Genomic DNA, 27,752 nt, shown 5'->3' with positions numbered 1-27,752 from the left:
GCCATGCCAATAGGGTTTTGATAGCAGTACTGCATATAGTTTCATGCCATTCTGTGATATGATAGCCTATGGCTATACTGATCATGATGTTGTACTTGACTTTATGCCTTATTGCTTTTATGGCTTATTAGCCATTCTGTCTGCACATTGGGAGACACATTGTAACTGATGGTGTGACGAGCGGAGGTAACTGGTACCCAGTGCTAGTTTACCCGTTTATCCAGTCCGGTCAATCTGTATAGGTTACTTGGGTATGGAAAAGTATAAATGTAATTAAATTGATTATTAAAGGAAGTAAGGAAATTAAATATTAAGATAAATAACAAGAATAATTACAATAAAGAGAGGCTCAAAATCATTAAGAAAACGATTAATAAATACTAGAAAGAGTTAATATCATAAGATGTAATTAGCTGTCGACTAAATAATAAGTTAATAATTATTTATTTCTTATAAGCACAATAACTAGGAAATTTTCTTTTACTTTTATTTGCATATTATATTTTCTTGTATTATTGGCACCACTAAGCTTTATGCTTAGCGCGTCGCTTTTGCAACGCGTAGGTTCCGAAGAAACTGACAGAGAGTCTAGTAGACCACAGACTTGGTGAGGCCGTTCACAGTTCTGCATAGTATTTGTGTCACCTCACAGACTACAGTGCATTGGTAGGACATTAGGTCCCATTTTGGTATTTTGTTACTGTTTGTATTTTGTAATTAAACTTTTATTTTCTTATGTATAGTTGAAACTCATGTAATATATTTTGGTATTAATGCAAATATTTGTAATTTGTGTTTATAAATGAAAATGTAGTATTTATTTATAATTTATACATGATTATCATGTGAAATGAATAAATGATAAATAGAAGAATTTTTGAGAAATAGTTGAGAAATATTGAGATTATGTTGATATAATGGAGTTTGAGAATGATTGAAAATGTATTGGAAGTCTTTTTCACAGGTTCTGAAAAACTGTTTTATTCATTTTTAGCCGGTACTCTGACAGATTTTCTATAAAATTTTCGGAACTTCAAATAAATTTATAATTTCAATAAATGACTTAAATAAGTCAAATTTCACAAATTGCACTTTATAACCATGAAGAAATAAATTAAGGAAGGATAAAAATAATTGAGATAAAAAATGTGTTCCGATACACTATGTGGCATATCTTGCTCGACTATACTGTAGACGGGTAAGGGATGTCACAACTTTGCCCACTTAGGGCCTTCTATGAATTTTTACTTTGAAAAAAAAAAAATTCAATGGATGAAGCAATCAGACGAGAATAACGCATAAAAAACAACAGAAAAGTCCCCACCCAACAAACACAAAATGCCCATAGGAAAATGACATTAGGGATTAAATCTTATGCCCTTTGATTGTAAGTATAGTCAAAGGAAAATGATGTTTTCCATCAAGAGTTGTTACGCTGCTTCTCTACAACAACCACCTTTGCTTCTTGTCTAGAAATGGAATCCTTAATCACTATCCCACCCTCCTTTATTATTTTTTTTTATTATTCCTCTCATAATAAATAAATTGATTGCAAATTCATTGATTCTTAAAAAATTGAAATATAACTCTAATTATCTCTTATAACTTAAAAGAAACTCAATCAAATAAAATTTACAAAATATTAAAAAAGTTATAGTACAACTAATCAATAGGTGAACTTTACTTGCAAGGTAAACGATCGAATTCTAAAGTTGTTATTATTATGATGATTTTATTTAAATACTACTTCAAATTGGAGCATAACATATCACATATTTAAATAAAAAAAATTTTAATGACTATTGAAGAATTAGAATTACAACTCTAATCTCATCTAAAAGTGTTTTAATATAGATATTTAATTTGCATGAATAAATTATTTAGATATATTATTTTCTTGTGATTTTTTTAAGAGAATTAACATTTAAATCTAAATTTTCAGATAAGTAATACATTTTTAGTCACTGAATTAAACTAAATTAATTCCTATAATTTTAGAATGAGACACATAAGTAATTTGTTGTTACAATTATATATTTATATTAAAAAATATAAATATTGTCATTTTAATCAGAATGGACCAAATTGAATAAGATCAAGAGGCGTAGGAGAAAAGATGTGGAGCATCCATCAAGTCCTAGAATATAGCTTAATGGCATGGGAAACTAGCCCATCACTCGTGGGGATGTCACCATCAACAAGTACTAATCATTAGGAAACCATAGTCAAATTGATTGCTCAAATTGTCAACCGTTGTATAATAAAATTTTATTTTTTATGGGTGAAATAGCTAATTCTAGTTGGGGTGTTCTTATCGCTTCTCTTACCACCGTAATTAAAACTAATCCAATTGAAATCCTTGTTTTTTCCTTTTTTTTTTAATGCATATGCATTTAAAATTAGGAGGCTATAGACTATAAATAATCTTTGGAGTTGAAGAGATCAGTCAAACTTAATTAATTAATTTATTTTATTAAAATAGAATACAATATAATAATTAAAAAAAAAACACTAAGAATAATACTAATAAAGATGGTCAAATTAAATATGCCCCATTTAAGATTGCTTTGAAATTGTAATAAATAATTAACTATTAGAATCAATTAAAATAAATTTTTATAATAATATAATCTTTTTCTCTTTTCGGTATTCTAATGGATCCCTTCTTGCAGTAATAACACGATACTTGTAATAATGGCATATGGCCCACTAATGAGAATGTTTACATTAATGTTAACTTCTGCCAGATGCAAAAAATAACAGCTAAAATCCAACAGGACAACACGTACAAAACAACTTTAATAAATCATATGACAACTCTTTATTAAAATTTACAATTAAATTAAAGACCAAATACATCTTGGCAAAATATTCAATTTAATTAATTTTTAATTCTTTTATCTAAATTATTTTAAAATTTTAATTTAAGAATTAAAATTTATTAGTTAATTTTTTTTATTTTTTTATTTAAATAAAAAATAAAAACTTTTAAACTCAAAAATTAATAAACTCAATTTCTTATTTTTTTTTGAGTGAATTTAGTTTAAATTGAAATTTTTAAACTAAATTAGACAAAAAGTTAAATATATACTAAATTGAAATTTTTTAATAAGTAGAGGGTATAATTGAGTTTTAACCCAATACATCTTAATCTTATCATTTTATCCAAATACATCATGAATTGAAAACTAATAAATTTAATACGATAGCTTAGTACCATCTTAGGTAGAAATGAATTATTAGCGGCTATCAATTGGTTCATGCTAACATCAATGCATTATTGACAATTTAAGAATCAAAGTTTTGGGTTCAATGTTCACAACACTATCGTTGTTGTTAGAGTCAAAATTCAATAATAATCAAAGTGATTAGGAGCTGGTTTAATAAAGTCTCGGTCAATATAGCAAAGGCATGTGTGCACAATATGTAGACAAGTGTGGCGTGTGAAATCCATTATATGATATTGAAAATCCTTTTTTATATCATTATATTAAACCATTAATGGTCCTAACCTTTCCCCTCTCCCCTCGTTTGGGTTAGTTTAGAACAACTAATTTATTTTCACGCGTATTCCAGATAACTTGAATAAAACGACAGCGTTTAAATTTAAAAAAAAATGTTACTATTTATGTTACATTATTATTATATTATTTAAAGTGACAATGAAAATTTAGATAAAAGAAAATGAGATAAATACTTTCCTATTTATTGTGTAGACTTTTAATTTTTAATTTTTTTTTATATATTAGAAATTTTTTAAAAGAGATCACTAGCTTTTACATTGTGGGAACTCAACCAATGAAAATTGTTGTTACATTCTAATTGTGAGAGTAAAAATAAGGTACAAGAACACATGCTTCACATGCAAAAGCATTTCCAATTTGTGATGTAGTGGGTGAAACCCCACAAGTACGTAAAATTGACGAATCTGATTTGCAAAATGTTTCACTTACGTGACAAAGTTTGGTTGGGCTTGAGTCAAAATTAAAGATCACGAGAATGCAAAATTTAGACCAATGACTTTGGGACTTTTTCGACCACCAGCAGTAGCGTGTTGCAGTGTATTGTTTTTTCTTTTGCTTGGAAGAATCACACACAAACTTTGACGGGGCATTGAGCACTTTTGGAAAATTTTGTCCCTATTTATCGATGCTCCTTCGCACTTCCATATATCAGTTCTGCTTAAATGATAAGACCAAAAATTTTGATATCAATCAACGTGGTTAGTTGATTTTTGCTAAAATCACTCAGTGATGACATTATTTATATATAAAAATCACTTATACTATAAGATATGTAAATTTATTTTATATTTATTATTATTATTTTATTAGTTAATTTATATATTTATTAATCATTATAAATTTATTAAGTATAAGATTTTTTTTTTTAATTTCTATAGAAAATTATAATTTTTTATTTTTATTCTTGAGAGTAGTTTAGAAAATAAGAACAATTGAATTTTAGACTTTTTTATTTAAACTCGATTTATTATAGAGTTAAGATGCAAATTATATGATGGTGGAATTTACCTATTAAACTTATAATTTTACTATTTATATCTTAAATATATAATAATAAATCAAGCATGCGAAGGAATAGCTGAGGAAATGGAAATAGTTTCTGTTGGGCTAAACTTCCTTACTAATCTGGGCCGAACTTTTACGGAAAATGATACTACTGGGTTCCATTCGGGGAGCCTTAATTTCTGTCAGGGGAGCGAATCAAGATCGAGAATGTCGGTCCATTCCATTCCATCAAAGATTACAAGGCCCATTAATACAAGCAAATCATCAAACGGTTGGTGTTTTATATAAAAATTTACTTCCAAAGACTAGAATTTATGTTTAGAACCTCACCCAGTGGCTGGTAGTTTGTTGGTGTGTTCACTGTGTTGTCATATGAGGAAGAACCAAACTCCCTGGATAATGATTCCTCCCGAAGTGCAGCTAATGCAGCCTTTCTCCTCTGCTTCTGTTCTCGCCATTTCCTTAGCTGACCTTCAACTGCTAATTTAGCTTTCTCTGCTGCTTCTGCCCTCGTAATAGCCTGTTCTGTACGAGTCCTGAACTCTGCAACTTTCGCACTTGCAACTTCCAATTCCTTCTTCAACGTCTCCAATTCTTTGCTGTTCTCAGATGTAGTTAACCTATTTGAGTCTTCTTTTCCAGATGGGTTGACCTTTTCAGCTTTGCTTATCAAGGACTCGTATTGTTCTAGTGAAATTGTTATGTTATGATCATTCTCACCTCTTCTCCTTCCAGCTTCTGCTCCTGATTCATTTGCCTGAATAACTTCTTCTGCCTGAGAAGAGTTCTCATGTCCCAGGCCAAGGTCAGCGGATTCTGCAGCCATATCTGCTCCTTGTTTTAACCTTTCATTTTCCTTCTTCACTTCTTCTGCTTCGATGGCTAGCTGCTGAACTGCAAGATATAACCCTGATTTAACATTACCAAGTCTTGTTTCAGCTGCCTCTGCTGCTGCAAGTTTTGACCTTGCTTTATGAAGCTCAGCTTTCAGCAATGCTAACTCAATCTGTTCATCATTCTCTCTTTCCTTGATTTCCTGCATTTCTGTTTTTACCTTCTCCAGCTCATCTGTGAGCATTTCAACATCGCAGTTCAAGCGAGTTATCTCATCATTTGTTTTCTTCAGTTCTAGTTTTAACTGATTCATTTCAGTTTCCAATTCCCCAATATAAATTGCTTGATCAGAGTTCTCTTTTTCCTTGCCTTTCAGATCTACCTTTAGCTGGTTCAAATCATTTATGACATCAGAAACAACTTTGTCAGATGAACTAAGTAGTTCATTTGCTTGATTAAGTTCCACCTGCAGCGAATCAATGAATACAGACTTGGCCCTTAGCTGATTTTCCAATTCTTGCATAATTTCCAGTTGAGTTTTCATGTCTTCCACATGTTTTTGTGCTTGAGCTTGTGTTTCTGCTGCCTCCTTTATCTCAGATAAAGCTGTGCACTTATCTTTTTCGGCTTCAAGAGCAGCCTGTTTTGACAGAAAAGCAGCTTCACTGAGGTCGATGACACGATTTAGAAGCTCTTCAGCTCTCTCCTTTTCCATGTTGGCAGCAGTTTCCATCAGTTCTGCTTGCGTCAGGGCCTTGAGCTTTGCTTCTGTGGCAGAAGCAAGTTCTGTTTCCATACTAAGCAGCTCTCCTTGCACAGCCTTCAATTCACCTAAAACATGTGAAAGCTGCTCCCTTATTTTTCCAGATTCTAATAGTTGATCACCCGTTTCCTTTACCTTGGCCTCAAGTTCATCGATCCGAAATCTAGCTTCCCTGCATTCTTCTAAGTAGACATCTCTCTCAACCTCGGAATTCTTCAGCTGAGCAGAAAGTTCCTCGGCTGTTTTCTGGTGGTGCTCCAATTTATGTAACAGCTGCAAGTAGGCAGGGTCTTTTGCTTCCAGCTGCACCTTGTAATTGGCCAAATCCTTTTGGAGGCGTTCAAAATCTCTCTCTTTATCCATCTCCTGAAGGTAAAAGATCAACAATAGAATAAAAAATTTTCATAAAAATTTTAATAAAAAATTAGTAAATATTTTCAATTTTCTACATGTTAAAAATCTCACATCACCGCTGCTGCTACTGCCGGGCAGGTGTTTCCTTTGTTCAGTCTTCTCTCCAAACAAGGGCAGTGTAACCTGTACAGGTTCAATAGGTTTGTCATCAATCTCGCCCATATTTTTGCACCCTCAGAAACTCCAAGCCAGAGCCAATCTGCAACAGATAAAAACTGCATTAAACTCATAGTTGAAAAAGGATTCCAGGGAAAATAGAGAATTGAAAGATACCTGAAATTGTGCATTGGAAAACTGGAAAATGAGAGAGAAAATAAAAGATTGTATCTGAAAGCTATGTTTTGCTGGAGAAAACAAAGAGGGTAAGTTTTTGTCAGAATTGAAAACAGTACAAGGTGCAGCGATGAATCTTACGTTGCCTTGAAGTGATCAATTTGAAGTTAACAGCTTTTCTCATTCTTTAATCTTTGATTGTTGCAAGGAAACAATGTTTTTGTTTCTTTCCTGACTTCCTGTGCTTTCGAATTTCCGTTGCTTTCGGCCTGTGGCCGAGTGTACACAAAAATAGGCCCAATGGGCTCGTGCAATTGCATGGTACATATCTTTTAGTATGAAATTGTATTCTCCATTTGCATGTTCTCATTTTACGCGTTTATAATAATTAAAAGAAAAATCTGTCTTTGAATTGAATCCAATTATATTTACATAAGTTAATCTCATGAACTCAAATCACATTTGATGCTCATTAATTTTATTAATGTTTATAAATTGTTTTATTTTTCAAAATAGTTATAAATATAAGAATAGCTACTCGAATAATTACTAATATATTGGCTTAAAACGAAAACGTGAGGTGCCTGGAATTGGATGGAAAAGTTCATGAAAGGCAAGCTGTTATCATTATTGAAGATTGTCTCCATTGAGGATAGCCTCTATATGTTGTGCTGTCTTTGTCTATCTTGTCTTAAAAATTAATTCAACCTCATTATAGTTTTAATTATTATTGAAGCATCAAACAACTTTTACTTGTTGTACACATTGGTTGCTGTAGACTCGAGTTCATATAAGAATAAATTTAATAAATATTAAATATTTATATTTATATTTATATTTATATATTTTAATTAATTTCATATATTTTATATAAATATTTAATTTAATAATTATTAAGTTAATTTCATTCTTAATTTAAACATGATTATGCCATGTTTAGAGAAATGGGTAGTTAGAGTTTTATTAGGATAGATCTCCATCTCTGCCCTAATATTTAATTGCGTATATTTAATATCCCTTGATAAGGTAGATCTAATCACCAAGTTAGAAGGAGGGAGCGCCACTTTGAAAAGGAAAATCCTTTAAAATCCAAAGGGGATTAGGGCTGAGCACAATACGGTTCAAACCGAAAAACCGAACCGAACCGATTCAATTCGGTTCAATCGGTTCGGTTTTAAAAGTTAATCGGTTCGGTTCGGTTTTAATTTATAAAAATTTCGGTTATTTCGGTTCGGTTCGGTTTTGAAGAGAAAAAATCGAACCGAACCGAATAGTGATTTATATAGTCAAATCGAACTAAATCGAACCGAATCGATTTTTGAATTAATTTATTTTTATGGAAAATTTATGAATTATATTTAATTTTATATATATTAATTATTTAATTTCATTGATTAATGGTTATTAGGTTCAAACCAAAGTTAAAATTAGACCAAATAACTTGAAAATCAAGTCTAAATTAAAAAATCAATCAAAAATCAAACTGATCGGTTTAAACCGAACCGAACCGAATTAAAGCGGTTCGGTTTGATTCGGTTTTTCACTAATTTCGGTTCGGTTCGGTTTCTAAAATTGGCGGTTCGGTTTTGATAATTTAATTCGGTTTGGTTCGGTTCGGTTCGGTTTGAACCGATTGCTCACCCCTACTTTCATTACCCATCAATTATAAAGGAATACATGATCAAAGCAAGACTTTTAGAGTATATTTTTCATTCAATTATAATCATAGTATTCTTTTGATTTTAATATTTATTTTGTAACATAAGAGATTAAAATTTAAAATGATTTGAAGCAAAGCATGTGAGCAGATTTATTAAAAGGTAAGTAGAGAGAAGCACGATGAATGCTGTAAATGCACTTCAGCCACAAATACCATCACTTTCATCTCCTACGAAAATGTTTCAAACGCCTAAATAAATAAAATTGAGATGCTATAAAAATCAAATCTCTTAGAGTAATAAGTTTCAATTTAATATTAGAGTATGCCTATTAAAACTCGGGCTCATATAAAGATGAGTATATTTATCATCAGATTAAATTTTTATATATAGATTAATACATTTTATATATACACACTTTAATTAATTCTCTGTATATGTAGATATAAATATTTAATTTAATGATAATCAAGTTAGTTCTCATATAAATTTAAGTTTATATTATATGCATTCTTAATATTATTATACTCATTTTTAAAATTATTATGATATAATAAATTAAAATTTAAAATGATTTGAAGCAAAGCATGTGAGTAGATTTATTAAAAGGTAAGTAGAGAGAAGCACGATGAATGCTGTAAATGCACTTCAGCCACAAATACCATCACTTTCATCTCCTACAAAAATGTTTCAAATGCCTAAATAAATAAAATTGAGATGCTATGAAAATCAAATCTCTTAGAGTAATAAGTTTCAATTTAATATTAGAGTGTGCCTATTAAAACTCGGGCTCATATAAAGATGAGTATAATTATCATTAGATTAAATTTTTATATATAGATTAATACATTTTATATATACACACTTTAATTAATTCTCTATATATATAGATATAAATATTTAATCTAATGATAATTAAGTTAGTTCTCATATAAATTTAAGTTTATATTAGATGCATTCTTAATATTATTATACTCATTTTTAAAATTATTATGATATAATAAATTAAAATTTAAAATGATTTGAAGCAAAGCATGTGAATAGATTTATTAAAAGGTAAGTAGAGAGAAGCACGATGAATGCTGTAAATGCACTTCAGCCACAAATACTATCACTTTCATCTCCTACAAAAATGATTCAAACGCCTAAATAAATACAATTGAGATGCTATGAAAATCAAATCTCTTAGAGTAATAAGTTTCAATTTAATATTAAAGTGGGCCAATTAAAACTCGGGCTCATATAAAGATGAGTATATTTATCATCAGATTAAATTTTTATATATAGATTAATACATTTTATATATACACACTTTAATTAATTCTCTGTATATGTAGATATAAATATTTAATCTAATGATAATTAAGTTAGTTCTCATATAAATTTAAGTTTATATTAGATGCATTCTTAATATTATTATACTCATTTTTAAAATTATTATGATATAATAAATTAAAATTTAAAATGATTTGAAGCAAAGCATGTGAGTAGAGATTTATTAAAGGTAAGTAGAGAGAAGCACGATGAATGCTGTAAATGCACTTCTATGAAAATCAAATCTCTTAGAGTAATAAGTTTCAATTTAATATTTGAGTGTGCCTATTAAAACTCGGGCTCATATAAAGATGAGTATATTTATCATCAGATTAAGTTTTTATATATAGATTAATACATTTTATATATACACACTTTCATTACCCATCAATTATAAAGGAATACATGATCAAAGCAAGACTTTTAGAGTATATTTTTCATTCAATTATAATCATAGTATTCTTTTGATTTTAATATTTATTTTGTAACATAAGAGATTAAAATTTAAAATGATTTGAAGCAAAGCATGTGAGCAGATTTATTAAAAGGTAAGTAGAGAGAAGCACGATGAATGCTGTAAATGCACTTCAGCCACAAATACCATCACTTTCATCTCCTACGAAAATGTTTCAAACGCCTAAATAAATAAAATTGAGATGCTATAAAAATCAAATCTCTTAGAGAAATAAGTTTCAATTTAATATTAGAGTATGCTTATTAAAACTCGGGCTCATATAAAGATGAGTATATTTATCATCAGATTAAATTTTTATATATAGATTAATACATTTTATATATACACACTTTAATTAATTCTCTGTATATGTAGATATAAATATTTAATTTAATGATAATCAAGTTAGTTCTCATATAAATTTAAGTTTATATTATATGCATTCTTAATATTATTATACTCATTTTTAAAATTATTATGATATAATAAATTAAAATTTAAAATGATTTGAAGCAAAGCATGTGAGTAGATTTATTAAAAGGTAAGTAGAGAGAAGCACGATGAATGCTGTAAATGCACTTCAGCCACAAATACCATCACTTTCATCTCCTACAAAAATGTTTCAAACGCCTAAATAAATAAAATTGAGATGCTATGAAAATCAAATCTCTTAGAGTAATAAGTTTCAATTTAATATTAGAGTGTGCATATTAAAACTCGGGCTCATATAAAGATGAGTATAATTATCATTAGATTAAATTTTTATATATAGATTAATACATTTTATATATACACACTTTAATTAATTCTCTATATATGTAGATATAAATATTTAATCTAATGATAATTAAGTTAGTTCTCATATAAATTTAAGTTTATATTAGATGCATTCTTAATATTATTATACTCATTTTTAAAATTATTATGGTATAATAAATTAAAATTTAAAATGATTTGAAGCAAAGCATGTGAATAGATTTATTAAAAGGTAAGTAGAGAGAAGCACGATGAATGCTGTAAATGCACTTCAGCCACAAATACCATCACTTTCATCTCCTACAAAAATGATTCAAATGCCTAAATAAATACAATTGAGATGCTATGAAAATCAAATCTCTTAGAGTAATAAGTTTCAATTTAATATTAAAGTGGGCCAATTAAAACTCGGGCTCATATAAAGATGAGTATATTTATCATCAGATTAAATTTTTATATATAGATTAATACATTTTATATATACACACTTTAATTAATTATCTGTATATGTTAATATGCTATTGCTCCCAGCCGATGTGGGATGCAGAACTTGCCCTTTCATTACCCATCAATTATAAAGGAATGCATGATCAAAGCAAGACTTTTAGAGTATATTTTTCATTCAATTATAATCATAGTATTCTTTTGATTTTAATATTTATTTTGTAACATAAGAGATTAAAATTTAAAATGATTTGAAGCAAAGCATGTGAGTAGATTTATTAAAAGGTAAGTAGAGAGAAGCATGATGAACGCTGTAAATGCACTCCAGCCACAAATACCATCACTTTCATCTCCTACAAAAATATTTCAAACGCCTAAATAAATAAAATTGAGATGCTATGAAAATCAAATTTCTTAGGGTAATAAGTTTTAATTTATTAAATCTCGGGCTCATATAAAGATGAGTGTATTTATCATCAGATTAAATTTTTATATATAGATTAATATATTTTATATATACACTTTAATTAATTCTCCGCATATGTTGATATAAATATTTAATCTAATGATAATTAAGTTAATTCTCATTTAAATTTAAGTTTATATTAGATGCATTCTTAATATTATTATACTCATTTTTTAAATTATTATGATATAATAAATTAAAATTTATTTTGAAATTAAATAAAAAATATGTTTACAAATAATGTAATTGAATTATTTTACTTTACAAAACCATTGAATATTAAACTTGACGCAACCGAAGATTCTAAAGCAAAAGTCAAAGTGTCAAAGCTTGTGATCTTCTAGAAGAATTCTTCTTATTTTCTACTTATTTGTTTCTTTGCTTAATTTCAACTAATTATGAAATAAAAAGTTGGAATCTGATTCGCATATGCTGAAATGCAAAACCATCAACCGACAGCTCAAGGGTTTAAGCTGCACCACAGAGAAACCCAACCCACGTACTACACAGTGCAGACATCTCTAGCCCAGTGTGTTCCCCGCCCCAAGAAAAACCACAATCCCCTTCGCCTTTGAGACCTCCAAGGCCCCAGACCGAACAATCCACCTAATCTTCCTCTCTCTCTCTCTCTCTCTCTCTCTCTCTCTTTCTAAAGCCTTCTTTATTTTCTTGCTTTGTCTTTTCTTCATTTCACCCAGAAAGCTCTGTTCTTGATCTTTACTTGTTTCTCGTTGTATGCAACTATCCTTCTCTCACTGTTATCATATTATATATATACTAATTTGTTTATATATGCGCGTGTGCGTGTTCTACTGATCTGGGTACTCATGTATTGGTTTGTTTATTCTGGGTTTTTTGCAGGTGTGTTGAGATATGGCTACAAAGAAGAGCGTCAGCAGTCTAAATGACGCAGATTTGAAGGGGAAGAGGGTGTTTGTGAGAGTGGATCTCAACGTCCCTTTGGATGATAACTTCAATATCACTGATGATACCAGGATCCGAGCTGCCGTTCCCACCATCAAGTACTTGATGGATCATGGCTCCAAAGTTATTCTTTGCACCCATTTGGTATATACTTGCAATGCCTTATTTAATGCTTTTTACCAGTTATATTTCTTGTTCTAGTTGGAAATTTTTTTTTGGATTGATCTCTCCCTTTAGATCACTTATATTTACCCTTGTAGATTCTTGATATGTTTATTTGTTATTCTTCATTTGCCCGGCCCTTAATTTATGTGCTGATTTCATTGCTTCTACTAGTTGTATCTGCGTTTTTGGTGGTTATATGTCTGCAGATGTGTTTCTACATCACGTAATTCTGATATCTCACAAAAACGCTGTTTGATTGTTGTGATATAGCTTATAGGATTTGCCTGAATCATGCGCATGTTAACAGATTTGCATGTTCTTCTGATATCTGATGCTGTTTTGATAAAATGGGTCTGTGGCTTGTCTTCTATCAATGCTCTGGTTGATATTTCTTTATTTTGCTTCCTGCTAGCTCCTTTGGATATGTATAAAATAGTTTAATTGCTTGTGGTTGTGATTACTTTTATCGTGAAATTGGCTTTTTCAATTATTATTATGCAACTTCTCAGCTTTATTTTTCAGTAGTGCCTATTTACCCTTTTGATCAGATTTCTGCTTGGTTCTGTAATTAGCTGTTTGGATCTACAGTGGTCGCTGCCCGATAAGCTTTTTATTTTTTTTTTCGGAATGGTTTTTGCTGGTGCAAAATGTGGCTTTGAAAATGGATTTGTGCCATGATATCTGTCATATATTCATATTTGATATCTGGCAGAGGACACCTACATTCATACACATGGTGTATTTTCTTTGGTGTAATTGTGGTAGTAATTGGATGGCATTAATCTGCTTAGTCAATTAATCAAGTAGAAGGATCAGTTTGAAGGACTAAAAACAAAAATCCTAAGTGTTTTTAGTACTGAAGAAAGGTGGGCATCACAAAATTTATTTATCTAAGCATTTTTAAGTTTCTTTGTTGCTATTGTTTCTTTTGATGGCTTCATTTGTCTGAATGTGGATAAGGCAGTGCTTAGCTATCTGGGCCTTCCCAATGAAAGCTTTTCTTGGACTTTTAATAGTAGAATTATCAGTTCCTTTTTTCGGTTGTAATATGCATCATCTTTTTGTCTTTTTCTGCCATGAGGAAAATTTCCTCGTCTTCTAGGTTATGTTAATCTTGTTTTTTTCTAGGTTATGTTATTCTTGTTTTTTTTTTTTTTTTTTTTTATCATTGTTATGACTATTGATTGAGTTTACGTGATCAAAATTCATGGAATTGGTAAATTAAGGTTATATTTTCCTTTGCTCAACCTCTATTGGAGTGTATAGTGTGATATTCCTTCTTCTCTTCTCCATCGTTGTGAGACTGTAGTCCATCTAGATATATCATACATTTTTGTCATAGACATCATTAAATGAAAAGATCATGCCTGACCTCTGCAATCCATTTTTATGGAATATTCAGTTTCTTTTTGAAAATTGAGTTTTAACTTTCTTTGGCAAGAATATGAATATTTGTTATAAAAAAAAAATCCAGACTGGAGGTGTGCTACCTTATGCTTGAAGTAATGTTGCCAAGACGTATGAGGTGATATGGGATGCATTAAATTATTCAAAAATAATTGGAATTGATAAAAGATATTCATTTATGTGGAATATTTGTTATTATTTTGAAAGTTGAACTAAAACCTGTTATTTAAAAGGGTTAAGATTTGAAGATGAGTAAAATTACTGAAATGTGACAGGCTGAAGAAAGATGCACTGTTGTTTACATGAGCGTATGAAAAAGTTGATAGCTCTTTTACTATGAACAAAACCTATGATCTAGAGTGATGGTTTGCTTACTGGCATGAAAGTATGTGCATTCCTTTCAATCACATGTCTGTTGCATAATAGAATAAATGAGTATGTGATAAATATGATTTTATTCTGTGCCAATTTTTGATAGTGAGCACTTGTATGATTATTTTATCTGATTGTGCTTTTCAGGGACGTCCAAAGGGTGTTACGCCCAAGTACAGCTTGAAGCCACTTGTACCTAGGCTATCTGAACTTCTTGGAGTCCAGGTTTGCCTTCGTCTCTCTGTCCCCTCTCCTCCCCAACTCCTACTCCTCCACTCCCCCCTCTCTGTTCCTCTGTTTTTGGATTATCTGGGTTGCTTAGTTTTTCTTATTCCTCTATACAATAGGTTAAAATGGCTAATGACTGTATTGGTGAGGAAGTTGAGAAACTGGTGGCTGAGCTCTCAGACGGAGGTGTCTTGCTTCTTGAGAATGTAAGGTTCCACAAGGAGGAGGAAAAGAATGATCCTGAATTCTCCAAGAAACTAGCTGCTCTTGCAGATGTCTACGTTAATGATGCATTTGGCACTGCTCATAGAGCCCATGCATCAACAGAGGGTGTGGCTAAATACTTGAAACCTTCTGTTGCCGGTTTTCTTATGCAGAAGGTGTGTTAGATGCCTGTTCATTTTTCTTTGTTCTTTCATGAAAGAGTGCTGATGTGCTTTTTGCAATTAGGAACTTGACTATCTTGTTGGAGCTGTGGCAAATCCTAAGAAGCCTTTTGCTGCAATTGTTGGTGGCTCAAAGGTATCAACCAAGATTGGAGTGATAGAATCCCTCCTGGGGAAGGTTGATATCCTCATATTGGGTGGAGGAATGATGTTTACTTTCTACAAGGCACAAGGGTACTCAGTTGGGTCATCCCTTGTGGAGGAGGACAAACTTGATCTTGCAACTTCACTTGTTGAAAAAGCCAAGGCTAAGGGGGTATCTTTACTGCTGCCTACTGATGTGGTCATTGCTGACAAGTTTGCAGCTGATGCCAACAGCAAGGTATGCTTTCAATGGCTTTTGTAGTGAATTTTTGCCTGGTTTAAGTGACCAAGAGAAACTTGAATTTCTTAAGAGAAGCATCTTAGATATCAACTGGTGGTGGTGCCAGTTTGGAGTTGTTGGAAGGCAAAGAACTTCCAGGTGTTCTTGCTCTTGATGAAGCCACACCAGTTGCTGTGTAAGATTAATCTAATTTTTCCCCCTCATCCCTGTGTCAGTGCTTTTATCGTGCTTCATAAAGGAGAAAGGGTTGTTGTAGAAAGATATGAGTAGATTTATTAAAAGGTAAGTAGAGAGAGGCACGATGAATACTGTAAATGCACTTCAGCCACAAATACCATCACTTTCATCTCCTACAAAAATGTTTCAAATGCCTAAATAAATAAAATTGAGATGCTATGAAAATCAAATCTCTTAGAGTAATAAGTTTCAATTTAATATTAGAGTGTGCCTATTAAAACTCGGGCTCATATAAAGATGAGTACATTTATCATCAGATTAAATTTTTATATATAGATTAATACATTTTATATATACACACTTTAATTAATTCTCTGTATATGTAGATATAAATATTTAATCTAATGATAATTAAGTTAGTTCTCATATAAATTTAAGTTTATATTAGATGCATTCTTAATATTATTATACTAATTTTTAAAATTATTATGATATAATAAATTAAAATTTAAAATAATTTGAAGCAAAGAATGTGAGTAGATTTATTAAAAGGTAAGTAGAGAGAAGCACGATAAATGCTGTAAATGCACTTCTATGAAAATCAAATCTCTTAGAGTAATAAGTTTCAATTTAATATTAGAGTGTGCCTATTAAAACTCGGGCTCATATAAAGATGAGTATATTTATCATCAGATTAAATTTTTATATATAGATTAATACATTTTATATATACACACTTTAATTAATTCTCTGTATATGTAGATATAAATATTTAATCTAATGATAATTAAGTTAGTTCTCATATAAATTTAAGTTTATATTAGATGCATTCTTAATATTATTATACTCATTTTTAAAATTATTATGATATAATAAATTAAAATTTAAAATGATTTGAAGCAAAGCATGTGAGTAGATTTATTAAAAGGTAAGTAGAGAGAAGCACGATGAATGCTGTAAATGCACTTCAGCCACAAATACCATCACTTTCATCTCCTACAAAAATGTTTCAAACGCCTAAATAAATAAAATTGAGATGCTATGAAAATCAAATCTCTTAGAGTAATAAGTTTCAATTTAATATTAGAGTGTGCCTATTAAAACTCGGGCTCATATAAAGATGAGTATATTTATCATCAGATTAAATTTTTATATATAGATTAATACATTTTATATATACACACTTTAATTAATTCTCTGTATATGTAGATATAAATATTTAATCTAATGATAATTAAGTTAGTTCTCATATAAATTTAAGTTTATATTAGATGCATTCTTAATATTATTATACTCATTTTTAAAATTATTATGATATAATAAATTAAAATTTAAAATGATTTGAAGCAAAGCATGTGAGTAGGTTTATTAAAAGGTAAGTAGAGAGAAGCACGATGAATGCTGTAAATGCACTTCAGCCACAAATACCATCACTTTCATCTCCTACAAAAATGTTTCAAACGCCTAAATAAATAAAATTGAGATGCTATGAAAATCAAATCTCTTAGAGTAATAAGTTTCAATTTAATATTAGAGTGTGCCTATTAAAACTCGGGCTCATATAAAGATGAGTATATTTATCATCAGATTAAATTTTTACATATAGATTAATACATTTTATATATACACACTTTAATTAATTCTCTGTATATGTAGATATAAATATTTAATCTAATGATAATTAAGTTAGTTCTCATATAAATTTAAGTTTATATTAGATGCATTCTTAATATTATTATACTAATTTTTAAAATTATTATGATATAATAAATTAAAATTTAAAATGATTTGAAACAAAGCATGTGAGTAGATTTATTAAAAGGTAAGTAGAGAGAAGCACGATGAATACTGTAAATGCACTTTAGCCACAAATACCATCACTTTCATCTCCTACAAAAATGTTTCAAATGCCTAAATAAATAAAATTGAGATGCTATGAAAATCAAATCTCTTAGAGTAATAAGTTTCAATTTAATATTAGAGTGTGCCTATTAAAACTCGGGCTCATATAAAGATGAGTATATTTATCATCAGATTAAATTTTTATATATAGATTAATACATTTTATATATACACACTTTAATTAATTCTCTGTATATGTGGATATAAATATTTAATCTAATGATAATTAAGTTAGTTCTCATATAAATTTAAGTTTATATTAGATGCATTCTTAATATTATTATACTCATTTTTAAAATTATTATGATATAATAAATTAAAATTTATTTTGAAATTAAATAAAAAATATGTTTACAAATAATGTAATTGAATTATTTTACTTTACAAAACCATTGAATATTAAACTTGACGCAACCGAAGATTCTAAAGCAAAAGTCAAAGTGTCAAAGCTTGTGATCTTCTAGAAGAATTCTTCTTATATTCTACTTATTTGTTTCTTTGCTTAATTTCAACTAATTATGAAATAAAAAGTTTGAATCTGATTCGCATATGCTGAAATGCAAAACCATCAACCGACAGCTCAAGGGTTTAAGCTGGACCACAGAGAAACCCAACCCACGTACTACATAGTGCAGACATCTCTAGCCCAGTGTGTACCCCGCCCCAAGAAAAACCACAATCCCCTTCGCCTTTGAAGCCTCCAAGGCCCCAGACCGAACAAATCCACCTAATCTTCCTCTCTCTCTCTCTCTTTCTAAAGCCTTCTTTATTTTCTTGCTTTGTCTTTTCTTCATTTCACCCAGAAAGCTCTGGTCTTGATCTTTACTTGTTTCTCGTTGTATGCAACTATCCTTCACTCACTGTTATCATATTTTATATATACTAATTTGTTTATATATGCGCGTGTGCGTGTTCTACTGATCTGGGTACTCATGTATTGGTTTGTTTATTCTGGGTTTTTTGCAGGTGTGTTGAGATATGGCTACAAAGAAGAGCGTTAGCAGTCTAAATGACGCAGATTTGAAGGGGAAGGGGGTGTTTGTGAGAGTGGATCTCAACGTCCCTTTGGATGATAACTTCAATATCACTGATGATACCAGGATCCGAGCTGCCGTTCCCACCATCAAGTACTTGATGGATCATGGCTCCAAAGTTATTCTTTGCACCCATTTGGTATATACTTGCAATGCCTTATTTAATGCTTTTTACCAGTTATATTTCTTGTTCTAGTTGGAAATTTTTTTTGGATTGATCTCTCCCTTTAGATCACTTATATTTACCCTTGTAGATTCTTGATATGTTTATTTGTTATTCTTCGTTTGCCCGACCCTTAATTTATGTGCTGATTTCATTGCTTCTACTAGTTGTATCTGCGTTTTTGGTGGTTATATGTCTGCAGATGTGTATCTACATCACGTAATTCTGATATCTCACAAAAACGCTGTTTGATTGTTGTGATATAGCTTATAGGATTTGCCTGAATCATGCGCATGTTAACAGATTTGCATGTTCTTCTGATATCTGATGCTGTTTTGATAAAATGGGTCTGTGGCTTGTCTTCTATCAATGCTCTGGTTGATATTTCTTTATTTTGCTTCCTGCTAGCTCCTTTGGATATGTATAAAATAGTTTAATTGTTTGTGGTTGTGATTACTTTTATCGTGAAATTGGCTTTTTCAATTATTATTATGCAACTTCTCAGCTTTATTTTTCAGTAGTGCCTATTTACCCTTTTGATCAGATTTCTGCTTGGTTCTGTAATTAGCTGTTTGGATCTACAGTGGTCGCTGCCCGATAAGCTTTTTATTTTTTTGGGAATAGTTTTTGCTGGTGCAAAATGTGGCTTTGAAAATGGATTTGTGCCATGATATCTGTCATATATTCATATTTGATATCTGGGAGAGGACACCTACATTCATACACATGGTGTATTTTCTTTGGTGTAATTGTGGTAGTAATTGGATGGCATTAATCTGCTTAGTCAATTAATCAAGTAGAAGGATCAGTTTGAAGGACTAAAACAAAAATCCTAAGTGTTTTTAGTACTGAAGAAAGGTGGGCATCACAAAATTTATTTATCTAAGCATTTTTAAGTTTCTTTGTTGCTATTGTTTCTTTTGATGGCTTCATTTGTCTAAATGTGGATAAGGCAGTGCTTAGCTATCTGGGCCTTCCCAATGAAAGCTTTTCTTGGACTTGTAATAGTAGAATTATCAGTTCCTTTTGTCGGTTGTAATATGCATCATCTTTTTGTCTTTTTCTGCCATGAGGAAAATTTCCTCGTCTTCTAGGTTATGTTAATCTTGTTTTTTCTAGGTTATGTTATTCTTGTTTTTTTTTTTTTATTTTTTTTATCATTGTTATGACTATTGATTGAATTTACGTGATCAAAATTCATGGAATTGGTAAATTAAGGTTATATTTTCCTTTGCTCAACCTCTATTGGGGTGTATAGTGTGATATTCCTTCTTCTCTTCTCCATCGTTGTGAGACTGTAGTCCATCTAGATATATCATACATATTTGTCATAGACATCATTAAATGAAAAGATCATGCCTGACATCTGCAATCCATTTTTATGGAATATTCAGTTTCTTTTGAAAATTGAGTTTTAACTTTCTTTGGCAAGAATATGAATATTTGTTATAAAAAAAAAATCCAGACTGGAGGTGTGCTACCTTATGCTTGAAGTAATGTTGCCAAGACGTATGAGGTGATATGGGATGCATTAAATTATTCAAAAATAATTGGAATTGATAAAAGATATTCATTTATGTGGAATATTTGTTATTATTTTGAAAGTTGAACTAAAACCTGTTATTTAAAAGGGTTAAGATTTGAAGATGAGTAAAATTACTGAAATGTGACAGGCTGAAGAAAGATGCACTGTTGTTTACATGAGCGTATGAAAATGTTGATAGCTCTTTTACTATGAACAAAACCTATGATCTAGAGTGATGGTTTGCTTACTGGCATGAAAGTATGTGCATTCCTTTCAATCACATGTCTGTTGCATAATAGAATAAATGAGTATGTGATAAATATGATTTTATTCTGTGCCAATTTTTGATAGTGAGCACTTGTATGATTATTTTATCTGATTGTGCTTTTCAGGGACGTCCAAAGGGTGTTACGCCCAAGTACAGCTTGAAGCCACTTGTACCTAGGCTATCTGAACTTCTTGGAGTCCAGGTTTGCCTTCGTCTCTCTGTCCCCTCTCCTCCCCAACTCCTACTCCTCCACTCCCCCCTCTCTGTTCCTCTGTTTTTGGATTATCTGGGTTGCTTAGTTTTTCTTATTCCTCTATACAATAGGTTAAAATGGCTAATGACTGTATTGGTGAGGAAGTTGAGAAACTGGTGGCTGAGCTCTCAGACGGAGGTGTCTTGCTTCTTGAGAATGTAAGGTTCCACAAGGAGGAGGAAAAGAATGATCCTGAATTCTCCAAGAAACTAGCTGCTCTTGCAGATGTCTACGTTAATGATGCATTTGGCAGTGCTCATAGAGCCCATGCATGAACAGAGGGTGTGGCTAAATACTTGAAACCTTCTGTTGCCGGTTTTCTTATGCAGAAGGTGTGTTAGATGCCTGTTCATTTTTCTTTGTTCTTTCATGAAAGAATGCTGATGTGCTTTTTGCAATTAGGAACTTGACTATCTTGTTGGAGCTGTGGCAAATCCTAAGAAGCCTTTTGCTGCAATTGTTGGTGGCTTAAAGGTATCAACCAAGATTGGAGTGATAGAATCCCTCCTGGGGAAGGTTGATATCCTCATATTGGGTGGAGGAATGATGTTTACTTTATACAAGGCACAAGGGTACTCAGTTGGGTCATCCCTTGTGGAGGAGGACAAACTTGATCTTGCAACTTCACTTGTTGAAAAAGCCAAGGCTAAGGGGGTATCTTTACTGCTGCCTACTGATGTGGTCATTGCTGACAAGTTTGCAGCTGATGCCAACAGCAAGGTATGCTTTTCAATGGCTTTTGTAGTGAATTTTTGCCTGGTTTAAGTGACCAAGAGAAACTTGAATTTCTTAAGAGAAGCATCTTAGATTTGGAGTTGTTGGAAGGCAAAGAACTTCCAGGTGTTCTTGCTCTTGATGAAGCCACACCAGTTGCTGTGTAAGATTAATCTAATTTTTCCCCCTCATCCCTGTGTCAGTGCTTTTATCGTGCTTCATAAAGGAGAAAGGGTTGTTGTAGAAAGATATGAGCTCATGTTGTAAATTTTTCTCTTTGTTTCTTTATGCTAAAATTGCTAAAATAGACAGCAAGGATGAGCAAAGAGAGCCATCCAAGTTTTTAATATATGGTTCATTTTTATCAGTTGTTTTATTTAGAGCTTCTATAATGAATTGATGTGTATGAAATTGAGAACAAAAATTGATAAAGGGCGGAAAAACCTCAATTTGTTTTTCTTTTCTTCCTTATATTAATAAATTCTAGTTTTGATGCTGAAATCATCGATTGATTCCATACAATTGTTTTCAGTTAATATTTTGGTTTCTTGTTTGAAATATCCACATTCCACAACACAGATGTCTCTCACATGGCAGCAAAGGTTTTCAAAGCCAACCGGTTTGAATATCCAGAGAGTGAGAACAGCACAAGAATATAGATCACTCCCTTTGATTGCAAATCTGCCGTTTGAAGCATTTCAGTATGCCCAAAATGTCCAATCATGCGGTTGAAATGTATTGTGCATATATGACAAGGGGTTAACAAATTGAAAATGGTGGAGGTGGTAGCTGTAGCGCTCTTATGTGATCTCCTCCCCAGTCTGTCGCAATGATGCCAAAGACGGTGGAAAGTAACCTACGCAACAAACTGTGTCACAGAATCACCTTACTTTCAGAGCACATGATACTTTCTTCGTTGGACCACTTTTTGTATACAGTAACACATCATAGAACTTCTGTTAAAAAATACTCTAAAATTATTTAAAATATTATAAATATATCAGATTGGCATGAGAAAATATGTTTTTAAAATCGTTTGAAAAAGAAATCTTGATGTGTATTAATTGATATGATAGAAATAAAAAACAGAAAAAAAATCATAGAAGGGCACCATCCTTTTTTCTTCAATCTATTCGTAAGTGTTTCTTCAATCTATTCGTAAGTGGAATATATGTTTTGTCTGTTTCAAAATTCAACTCTCTTTGTGGCTACGACTAAGTCCTGGATTATGAAGTTCGATGGAAATCATTCGTCTTTGTGCAAGGGAAAGAAAACAAATAAATATAAATAATAATTTAAAGAAAATAGATTCAATATTATACATAAAAACAGAACTTAAAAATAATAGTTAATTATTTATGATTTGAAATAAAACATCTAAAATAGACAAACACACCAGGAGGCCGTAAGCCCCGTTCTGTTAGAACCCTGGAGCGGGCTAAGTGAATAACTGTGAAGCAACGGCCACTGTGACTCAAGTATAGAATTCGAGGGCTCCAAACTTGTCTCAGCCCCTCGCCAATTGCGATCGAATTCCATGCCTAAGTTTTCCCGATTCCGGGACTGCATCTCTGCAGGAAGGGCCCGAGGACTTTCCTGGGTACAAGCAGAGGCACCCAACCACCACCTCCTGGTGAAGTGCCTTTGATGCCCTTGGTGGAGACTTATAAAGTTAATAAGCTATTGCTCCCAGCCGATGTGGGATGCAAAATTCATTAGGGGATAGGTTAAAACGATGTCGTTTAATATAACACAAAGCTACAAAAGTCGTTTTCTGTTTCTTGAAAGCTTATGTGCATTTGATCTGTTTAGGTGGCCTTTGGTTCTCCTCTGCTCTGTAGGCGTGAGTGAGAAGGAGAGATAGAGGGAGAGAGACGTTTGTTCCTGCTTTGCTTCTCATAAAAGTGGGAAGAGAGGAGTGATTAGCGACGAAGAAGGAAATAAAGAAAGAAATGGAGAAAGCACTGACAAAGGTTGGGAGCTTCTGGATTTCCAAGAAAGCCAAAGAACTCTCCACCATTTCTCATGACCTCTCTGTATGTCTCTCATCTGCTTCATTTGCATTTGCATTTCTCTAGAATCTTGTTTTCTTTCTTTTTTTTTTTTAAAAATTTTTTATTAGAAACGTGGAAATGCATGCTTGCTTTTACGCATCCCATTTCTTTGACAGAAAATTGTTCTGTAACTCTTTAATGCGTGTTCAGATTTTAAAGTTCAATTTGCTAGTTAGTATTTATAAGGTCTTGATAGTTGGTAGAAACAGATCTGAATTTCAGAAGAGTTGTGGGCTTTCTTTCTACTCTGGTTGATTTAATTGACTATTTCTTTCATATCAAGAATCAAGGTCTTTTTGCTATTAAGAGAACAATGTTCAAAGATTGGTATATGCATCTTCTTGTCATAATACTTTTTTTCTTCCGAAATTTCAAATGGAGAGAGAGATATACTTTCAATCAAATCTGAACTTATTGTACTTCTTTACTCTCTCTCTCTCTCTCTCAACTAATTTCCTATTATTATATGTTCAGGAATCAATATGTTACAGTGTGCATCATATTAAGATATTATGGATGTTTACATTGAATCCCTTACCTCCTGTATTAGGAGAGTAAAAGCCCTGCTGATTTTCTGATAGAATGAATAACACAAACACAAAAACCTTTCTTTGGCTTATATGATTACAAAGTAAATGGCTGCTTCGATTCTTTAACCCTTAATTATGTGCAAAATATTCCAGACTTTCTCAGGTGCTGTTGAAGAGAGGGCAAAAAGGGTATTCAACAAGCTGAAAGGTTTCCTTGTTGCAACTTTTTTTTTTGGATTAAGCGATCATAGGGCCATCAACATATATGCTGTAGTTTTCTAGATGAAACTAAGCTGCTTGCTGTTTTGCACAGGTAAGCCACAAAAATCCTTGGCAGATGTCCTCCGAGAGTACAACCTTCCCCCTGGGTTATTCCCTCAAAACGTGAAATGCTACGAGTTGGATGAATCGAAAGGTAAGCTAATAGTTTACTTGCCCTCTGTCTGCGAGGTGTGTTTCAAGGACTCATCCATCTTACGGTATGCCACTCGAGTGAAAGCGACATTGTCAAGGGGAAAGCTCACTGGAATAGAAGGAATGAAAACAAAAGTTATAATGTGGGTTAAAGTCAGCAGCGTTACTGTTGAGAGCTACAAATCTGATAAAGTGTGGTTCACTGCTGGTGTGAAGAAAACCAGGCCTAAAGATGCATATGAAATGCCTCGCGAAGCCATTCAAGTTGAAGAATTTTGACAACTTTTGCAAGCTATAATTTGCTGGTTATTGATTCAAGTTCTTTGTTGACAGACACATATCTGTACCTATTACTTTTCATTGGCCTTTTATTACTCAAGTGACATAACCTGTTGGCTGCTGCCATGCCAGATTGTAACCAAAATATTCAAAAGTTCAAACGTAATGTGCGAGCTCTGTCTTCTGCCTATTAATTAATTAAACTAATAAGTAATTACTACCTGCTGAAGTTGAAGGCTCTTGAATGGTATTGTCATTACGCATATGTTAATTATTAAAATTTTAAACCTCAACTCCAAGCTAAGCCCGAGTACCCAATAGCCTGGCTCTCAAGCTCAAGCCCAAGTCCATTTAAAAAGTAAATATTGTATCTATTTTTAATCCACAACCCCGTGGACAAAGTCTACATAGATGGGCCCATCGAAATAATCACCAAACCCTAAAAAAAAAAAAAAAAAAAAAAAAACTAGAAACGTGAGTGCTCATCACTCCTTAGCCGCCTGGTCAGGCGACCTATATTGGTGTTTCTTTTATTCGGTTCTTTCTCCAGAAATCTCTAAAAAACCATGTCCGACGAGGAGCATCACTTCGAGTCCAAAGCCGACGCTGGAGCGTCCAAGACCTACCCGCAGCAAGCCGGTACCATCCGCAAAAACGGTTACATCGTCATCAAGAATCGCCCTTGCAAGGTCCTTCCTATTAATTTTTTTTGTTTATCTGTCGATTTATTAGTTTTTTTCTTTCAATTAGGATCTGAAGTTGATTTTTTAACTATGGTTGTCTGGATTCTGTTTGTGTTCTTTTTTGTTCTATGTGCTTCGATTTTACGCTATGCAATTTGTTTCCATTTTTGTTGTTTAAATAAAAAAAATTTCTCTAGATTGGTATGGTATACCTATGTTTTTGCTATTTTTTTTTTATTTTTCGGTTAATTAGCTATATATTTGTTTGCAATAATTCGGGATTTTATATTGTTTGATGTGCTGCGTTTAAAATTTTGTGCATTTAGAAACAATTTTTAATATTTTTTTTTTGTTGATTTGTCGCATGTGATAGGTTAGAAAGTGTATTGTGTATCGCAAGTGTTGACTGCCGTATATGTCTTTGCACTACCATAAATGTATGAGGAGACTTGTATTGACATTGTTGTGTTATTGTTTTGTGATAGGTTGTTGAAGTTTCCACCTCCAAGACTGGAAAACACGGTCATGCTAAGTGCCATTTCGTTGGAATAGACATCTTCAATGCCAAAAAGCTTGAAGATATTGTCCCCTCCTCCCATAACTGTGATGTATGTTATTTATGCTTACTATCTTCCCAACTGTAGCTCTTTTGAACACTTAACTAGATGTTGTATGATGCTGATATGAATAATTCCCTGTCTTTTGAAGGTTCCCCATGTCACTCGTACCGACTACCAGCTAATTGATATTTCTGAGGATGGATTTGTAAGTTCAGTTTTTTGCACTCATCCTTGCTTATCTTGTTTGTGTTCACCAGTTAATAGTTATGGTTTCTGACTAAATTAAACTAAAATTTTTTCAAATTTCAGGTGAGTTTACTGACTGAAAATGGGAACACTAAGGATGACCTGAGGCTTCCAACTGATGAGAATCTTTTGTCTCAGGTATACTAATTCCTGATTTTTTTATCAGAGAGTTAATTTGCTTGCCATTCTAGATAGTGTTTGGAATGGGCTAATATTGTAGGCTGTAATTAGGAAAACAATCATTCAATCAGCATTATAGCTTGCAAAGCAGGATCCTTCTCTGTTGTTAAATGATTGACTTGTATATTGCAGTGTCTGAATGCTGAATAGGTTCATGAATTTTTATTTTAAGACTGTGTGTGTATTTGTTTTCTGCTATTATCTAAAGCTATACACACTGCTGTAGTCAAATTGTTGTTATTATTATTGTTATTATATTGTGTAAAATTATTTTTCTTTATTTTTTTTCTGATATCAAATTTGTTCTTCTGGATTCTTGTATTGTAAATTAATTGTATCATTTATCGGTGAATGCAGATCAAAGATGGCTTTGCTGAGGGAAAAGACCTTGTTGTGACAGTCATGTCTTCAATGGGAGAGGAGCAGATCTGTGCTCTCAAGGACATTGGCCCAAAGTAATTTATCATTGGTTTGCAGATGGTTGTTGCAATTTAAGTGAAAAGGATTTTGTAAAAGCTATTATAGCTTGCCTTTTATAAAGTTAGAGTAGACTAGTAGAATGCTGTGGGGATGGTTTTAATGTGAAATGTGGAAACAGAATTTCCGTTACTGGTATGATATTGGGCTTTTTATTTCCCTAGCATTAATGGTCTCTGGTTTTATTTCGCTGTCCTTTAAATTCATAACAGTAGATGTTTTAAAATCAACAAAGGTTATTGAGAGGAAATGCTTGACGGTGGTCTTCTTCAGTAGGAGGAGCCTTGGCCTCAATTTCTCTTTGGAGATGAGAACTGTCAGGCGACACTCTTACTATTGTATTGTAGAGCGTCCTCTTTCTTTTATGTTTTCTCGATTTTTTTTTTTTTATTTCCTTTTTCTTGTGTAGGAATTTTTTCTCATTTTTTATGAGTTTAAAACTTAATTGTGATCTGCTTTTAGTTTTTAAGAATAGGCAGATCATCTACTCTAGTGCTGAAGAATTATCAAAGAAACTATTT

The 27,752-nt window shown here is 31.9% G+C and overlaps 5 protein-coding genes across 5 annotated transcripts; 4 read left to right on the top strand and 1 right to left on the bottom strand.

The window, feature by feature from the left end:
* Nucleotides 1-4,730: 4,730 nt before the first annotated feature.
* Nucleotides 4,731-7,056, bottom strand: LOC110635657 (WEB family protein At5g55860). The gene is made up of 3 exons (XM_021785081.2): nucleotides 6,814-7,056; nucleotides 6,592-6,739; nucleotides 4,731-6,492 (listed from the first exon to the last, which is right to left on the bottom strand). Exons 2-3 carry the CDS (start codon nucleotides 6,700-6,702, stop codon nucleotides 4,822-4,824), a joined length of 1,782 nt encoding a protein of 593 aa, XP_021640773.1. The 5' UTR covers nucleotides 6,703-6,739; nucleotides 6,814-7,056; the 3' UTR covers nucleotides 4,731-4,821.
* A 5,385-nt stretch (nucleotides 7,057-12,441) lies between these two features.
* On the top strand, nucleotides 12,442-18,965 carry LOC131175583 (phosphoglycerate kinase, cytosolic-like). Its single transcript, XM_058140229.1, has 6 exons — nucleotides 12,442-12,638; nucleotides 12,767-12,973; nucleotides 14,921-14,998; nucleotides 15,121-15,381; nucleotides 15,452-15,769; nucleotides 18,818-18,965. The coding sequence occupies exons 2-6, from the start codon at nucleotides 12,779-12,781 to the stop codon at nucleotides 18,824-18,826; spliced, it is 861 nt and encodes a 286-aa protein (XP_057996212.1). The 5' UTR covers nucleotides 12,442-12,638; nucleotides 12,767-12,778; the 3' UTR covers nucleotides 18,827-18,965.
* LOC110635679 (phosphoglycerate kinase, cytosolic) lies at nucleotides 18,830-22,827 on the top strand. Its single transcript, XM_058140228.1, is given in 5 exon segments — nucleotides 18,830-19,024; nucleotides 20,966-21,043; nucleotides 21,166-21,426; nucleotides 21,497-21,814; nucleotides 22,388-22,827. Coding segments are annotated over 5 exon segments (1,005 nt in total). The 3' UTR covers nucleotides 22,541-22,827.
* A 769-nt stretch (nucleotides 22,828-23,596) lies between these two features.
* On the top strand, nucleotides 23,597-25,251 carry LOC110635681 (uncharacterized protein At5g01610). Its single transcript, XM_021785110.2, has 3 exons — nucleotides 23,597-23,844; nucleotides 24,546-24,600; nucleotides 24,706-25,251. The coding sequence occupies exons 1-3, from the start codon at nucleotides 23,761-23,763 to the stop codon at nucleotides 25,083-25,085; spliced, it is 519 nt and encodes a 172-aa protein (XP_021640802.1). The 5' UTR covers nucleotides 23,597-23,760; the 3' UTR covers nucleotides 25,086-25,251.
* A 284-nt stretch (nucleotides 25,252-25,535) lies between these two features.
* LOC110635680 (eukaryotic translation initiation factor 5A) lies at nucleotides 25,536-27,397 on the top strand. Its single transcript, XM_021785109.2, has 5 exons — nucleotides 25,536-25,774; nucleotides 26,254-26,376; nucleotides 26,477-26,533; nucleotides 26,638-26,712; nucleotides 27,112-27,397. The coding sequence occupies exons 1-5, from the start codon at nucleotides 25,652-25,654 to the stop codon at nucleotides 27,211-27,213; spliced, it is 480 nt and encodes a 159-aa protein (XP_021640801.1). The 5' UTR covers nucleotides 25,536-25,651; the 3' UTR covers nucleotides 27,214-27,397.
* The last annotated feature ends 355 nt before the right edge of the window (nucleotides 27,398-27,752 follow it).

This window comes from Hevea brasiliensis, chromosome 17 (genome assembly GCF_030052815.1).
Source record: "Hevea brasiliensis isolate MT/VB/25A 57/8 chromosome 17, ASM3005281v1, whole genome shotgun sequence".
NCBI lineage: Eukaryota > Viridiplantae > Streptophyta > Magnoliopsida > Malpighiales > Euphorbiaceae > Hevea > Hevea brasiliensis.
This window is presented reverse-complemented; position numbering and strand designations above follow the sequence as displayed.

What these genes read in the sequence shown, in the direction of transcription:
- LOC131175583 (XM_058140229.1), top strand. Translation starts at nt 12,779, where the DNA reads ATGGCTACAAAGAAGAGCGTCAGCAGTCTAAATGACGCAGATTTGAAG. An exon ending in CTGAACTTCTTGGAGTCCAG is followed by an intron (nt 14,999 to 15,120) that starts GTTTGCCTTCGT and finishes TCTATACAATAG; the next exon opens with GTTAAAATGGCTAATGACTG. An exon ending in CCGGTTTTCTTATGCAGAAG is followed by an intron (nt 15,382 to 15,451) that starts GTGTGTTAGATG and finishes TTTTGCAATTAG; the next exon opens with GAACTTGACTATCTTGTTGG.
- LOC110635681 (XM_021785110.2), top strand. Translation starts at nt 23,761, where the DNA reads ATGGAGAAAGCACTGACAAAGGTTGGGAGCTTCTGGATTTCCAAGAAA. An exon ending in CCATTTCTCATGACCTCTCT is followed by an intron (nt 23,845 to 24,545) that starts GTATGTCTCTCA and finishes AAAATATTCCAG; the next exon opens with ACTTTCTCAGGTGCTGTTGA. An exon ending in GGTATTCAACAAGCTGAAAG is followed by an intron (nt 24,601 to 24,705) that starts GTTTCCTTGTTG and finishes TGTTTTGCACAG; the next exon opens with GTAAGCCACAAAAATCCTTG.
- LOC110635680 (XM_021785109.2), top strand. Translation starts at nt 25,652, where the DNA reads ATGTCCGACGAGGAGCATCACTTCGAGTCCAAAGCCGACGCTGGAGCG. An exon ending in TCAAGAATCGCCCTTGCAAG is followed by an intron (nt 25,775 to 26,253) that starts GTCCTTCCTATT and finishes GTTTTGTGATAG; the next exon opens with GTTGTTGAAGTTTCCACCTC. An exon ending in CCTCCTCCCATAACTGTGAT is followed by an intron (nt 26,377 to 26,476) that starts GTATGTTATTTA and finishes TGTCTTTTGAAG; the next exon opens with GTTCCCCATGTCACTCGTAC.
- LOC110635657 (XM_021785081.2), bottom strand. Translation starts at nt 6,702, where the DNA reads ATGGGCGAGATTGATGACAAACCTATTGAACCTGTACAGGTTACACTG. An exon ending in GCAGTAGCAGCAGCGGTGAT is followed by an intron (nt 6,493 to 6,591) that starts GTGAGATTTTTA and finishes TTTTACCTTCAG; the next exon opens with GAGATGGATAAAGAGAGAGA.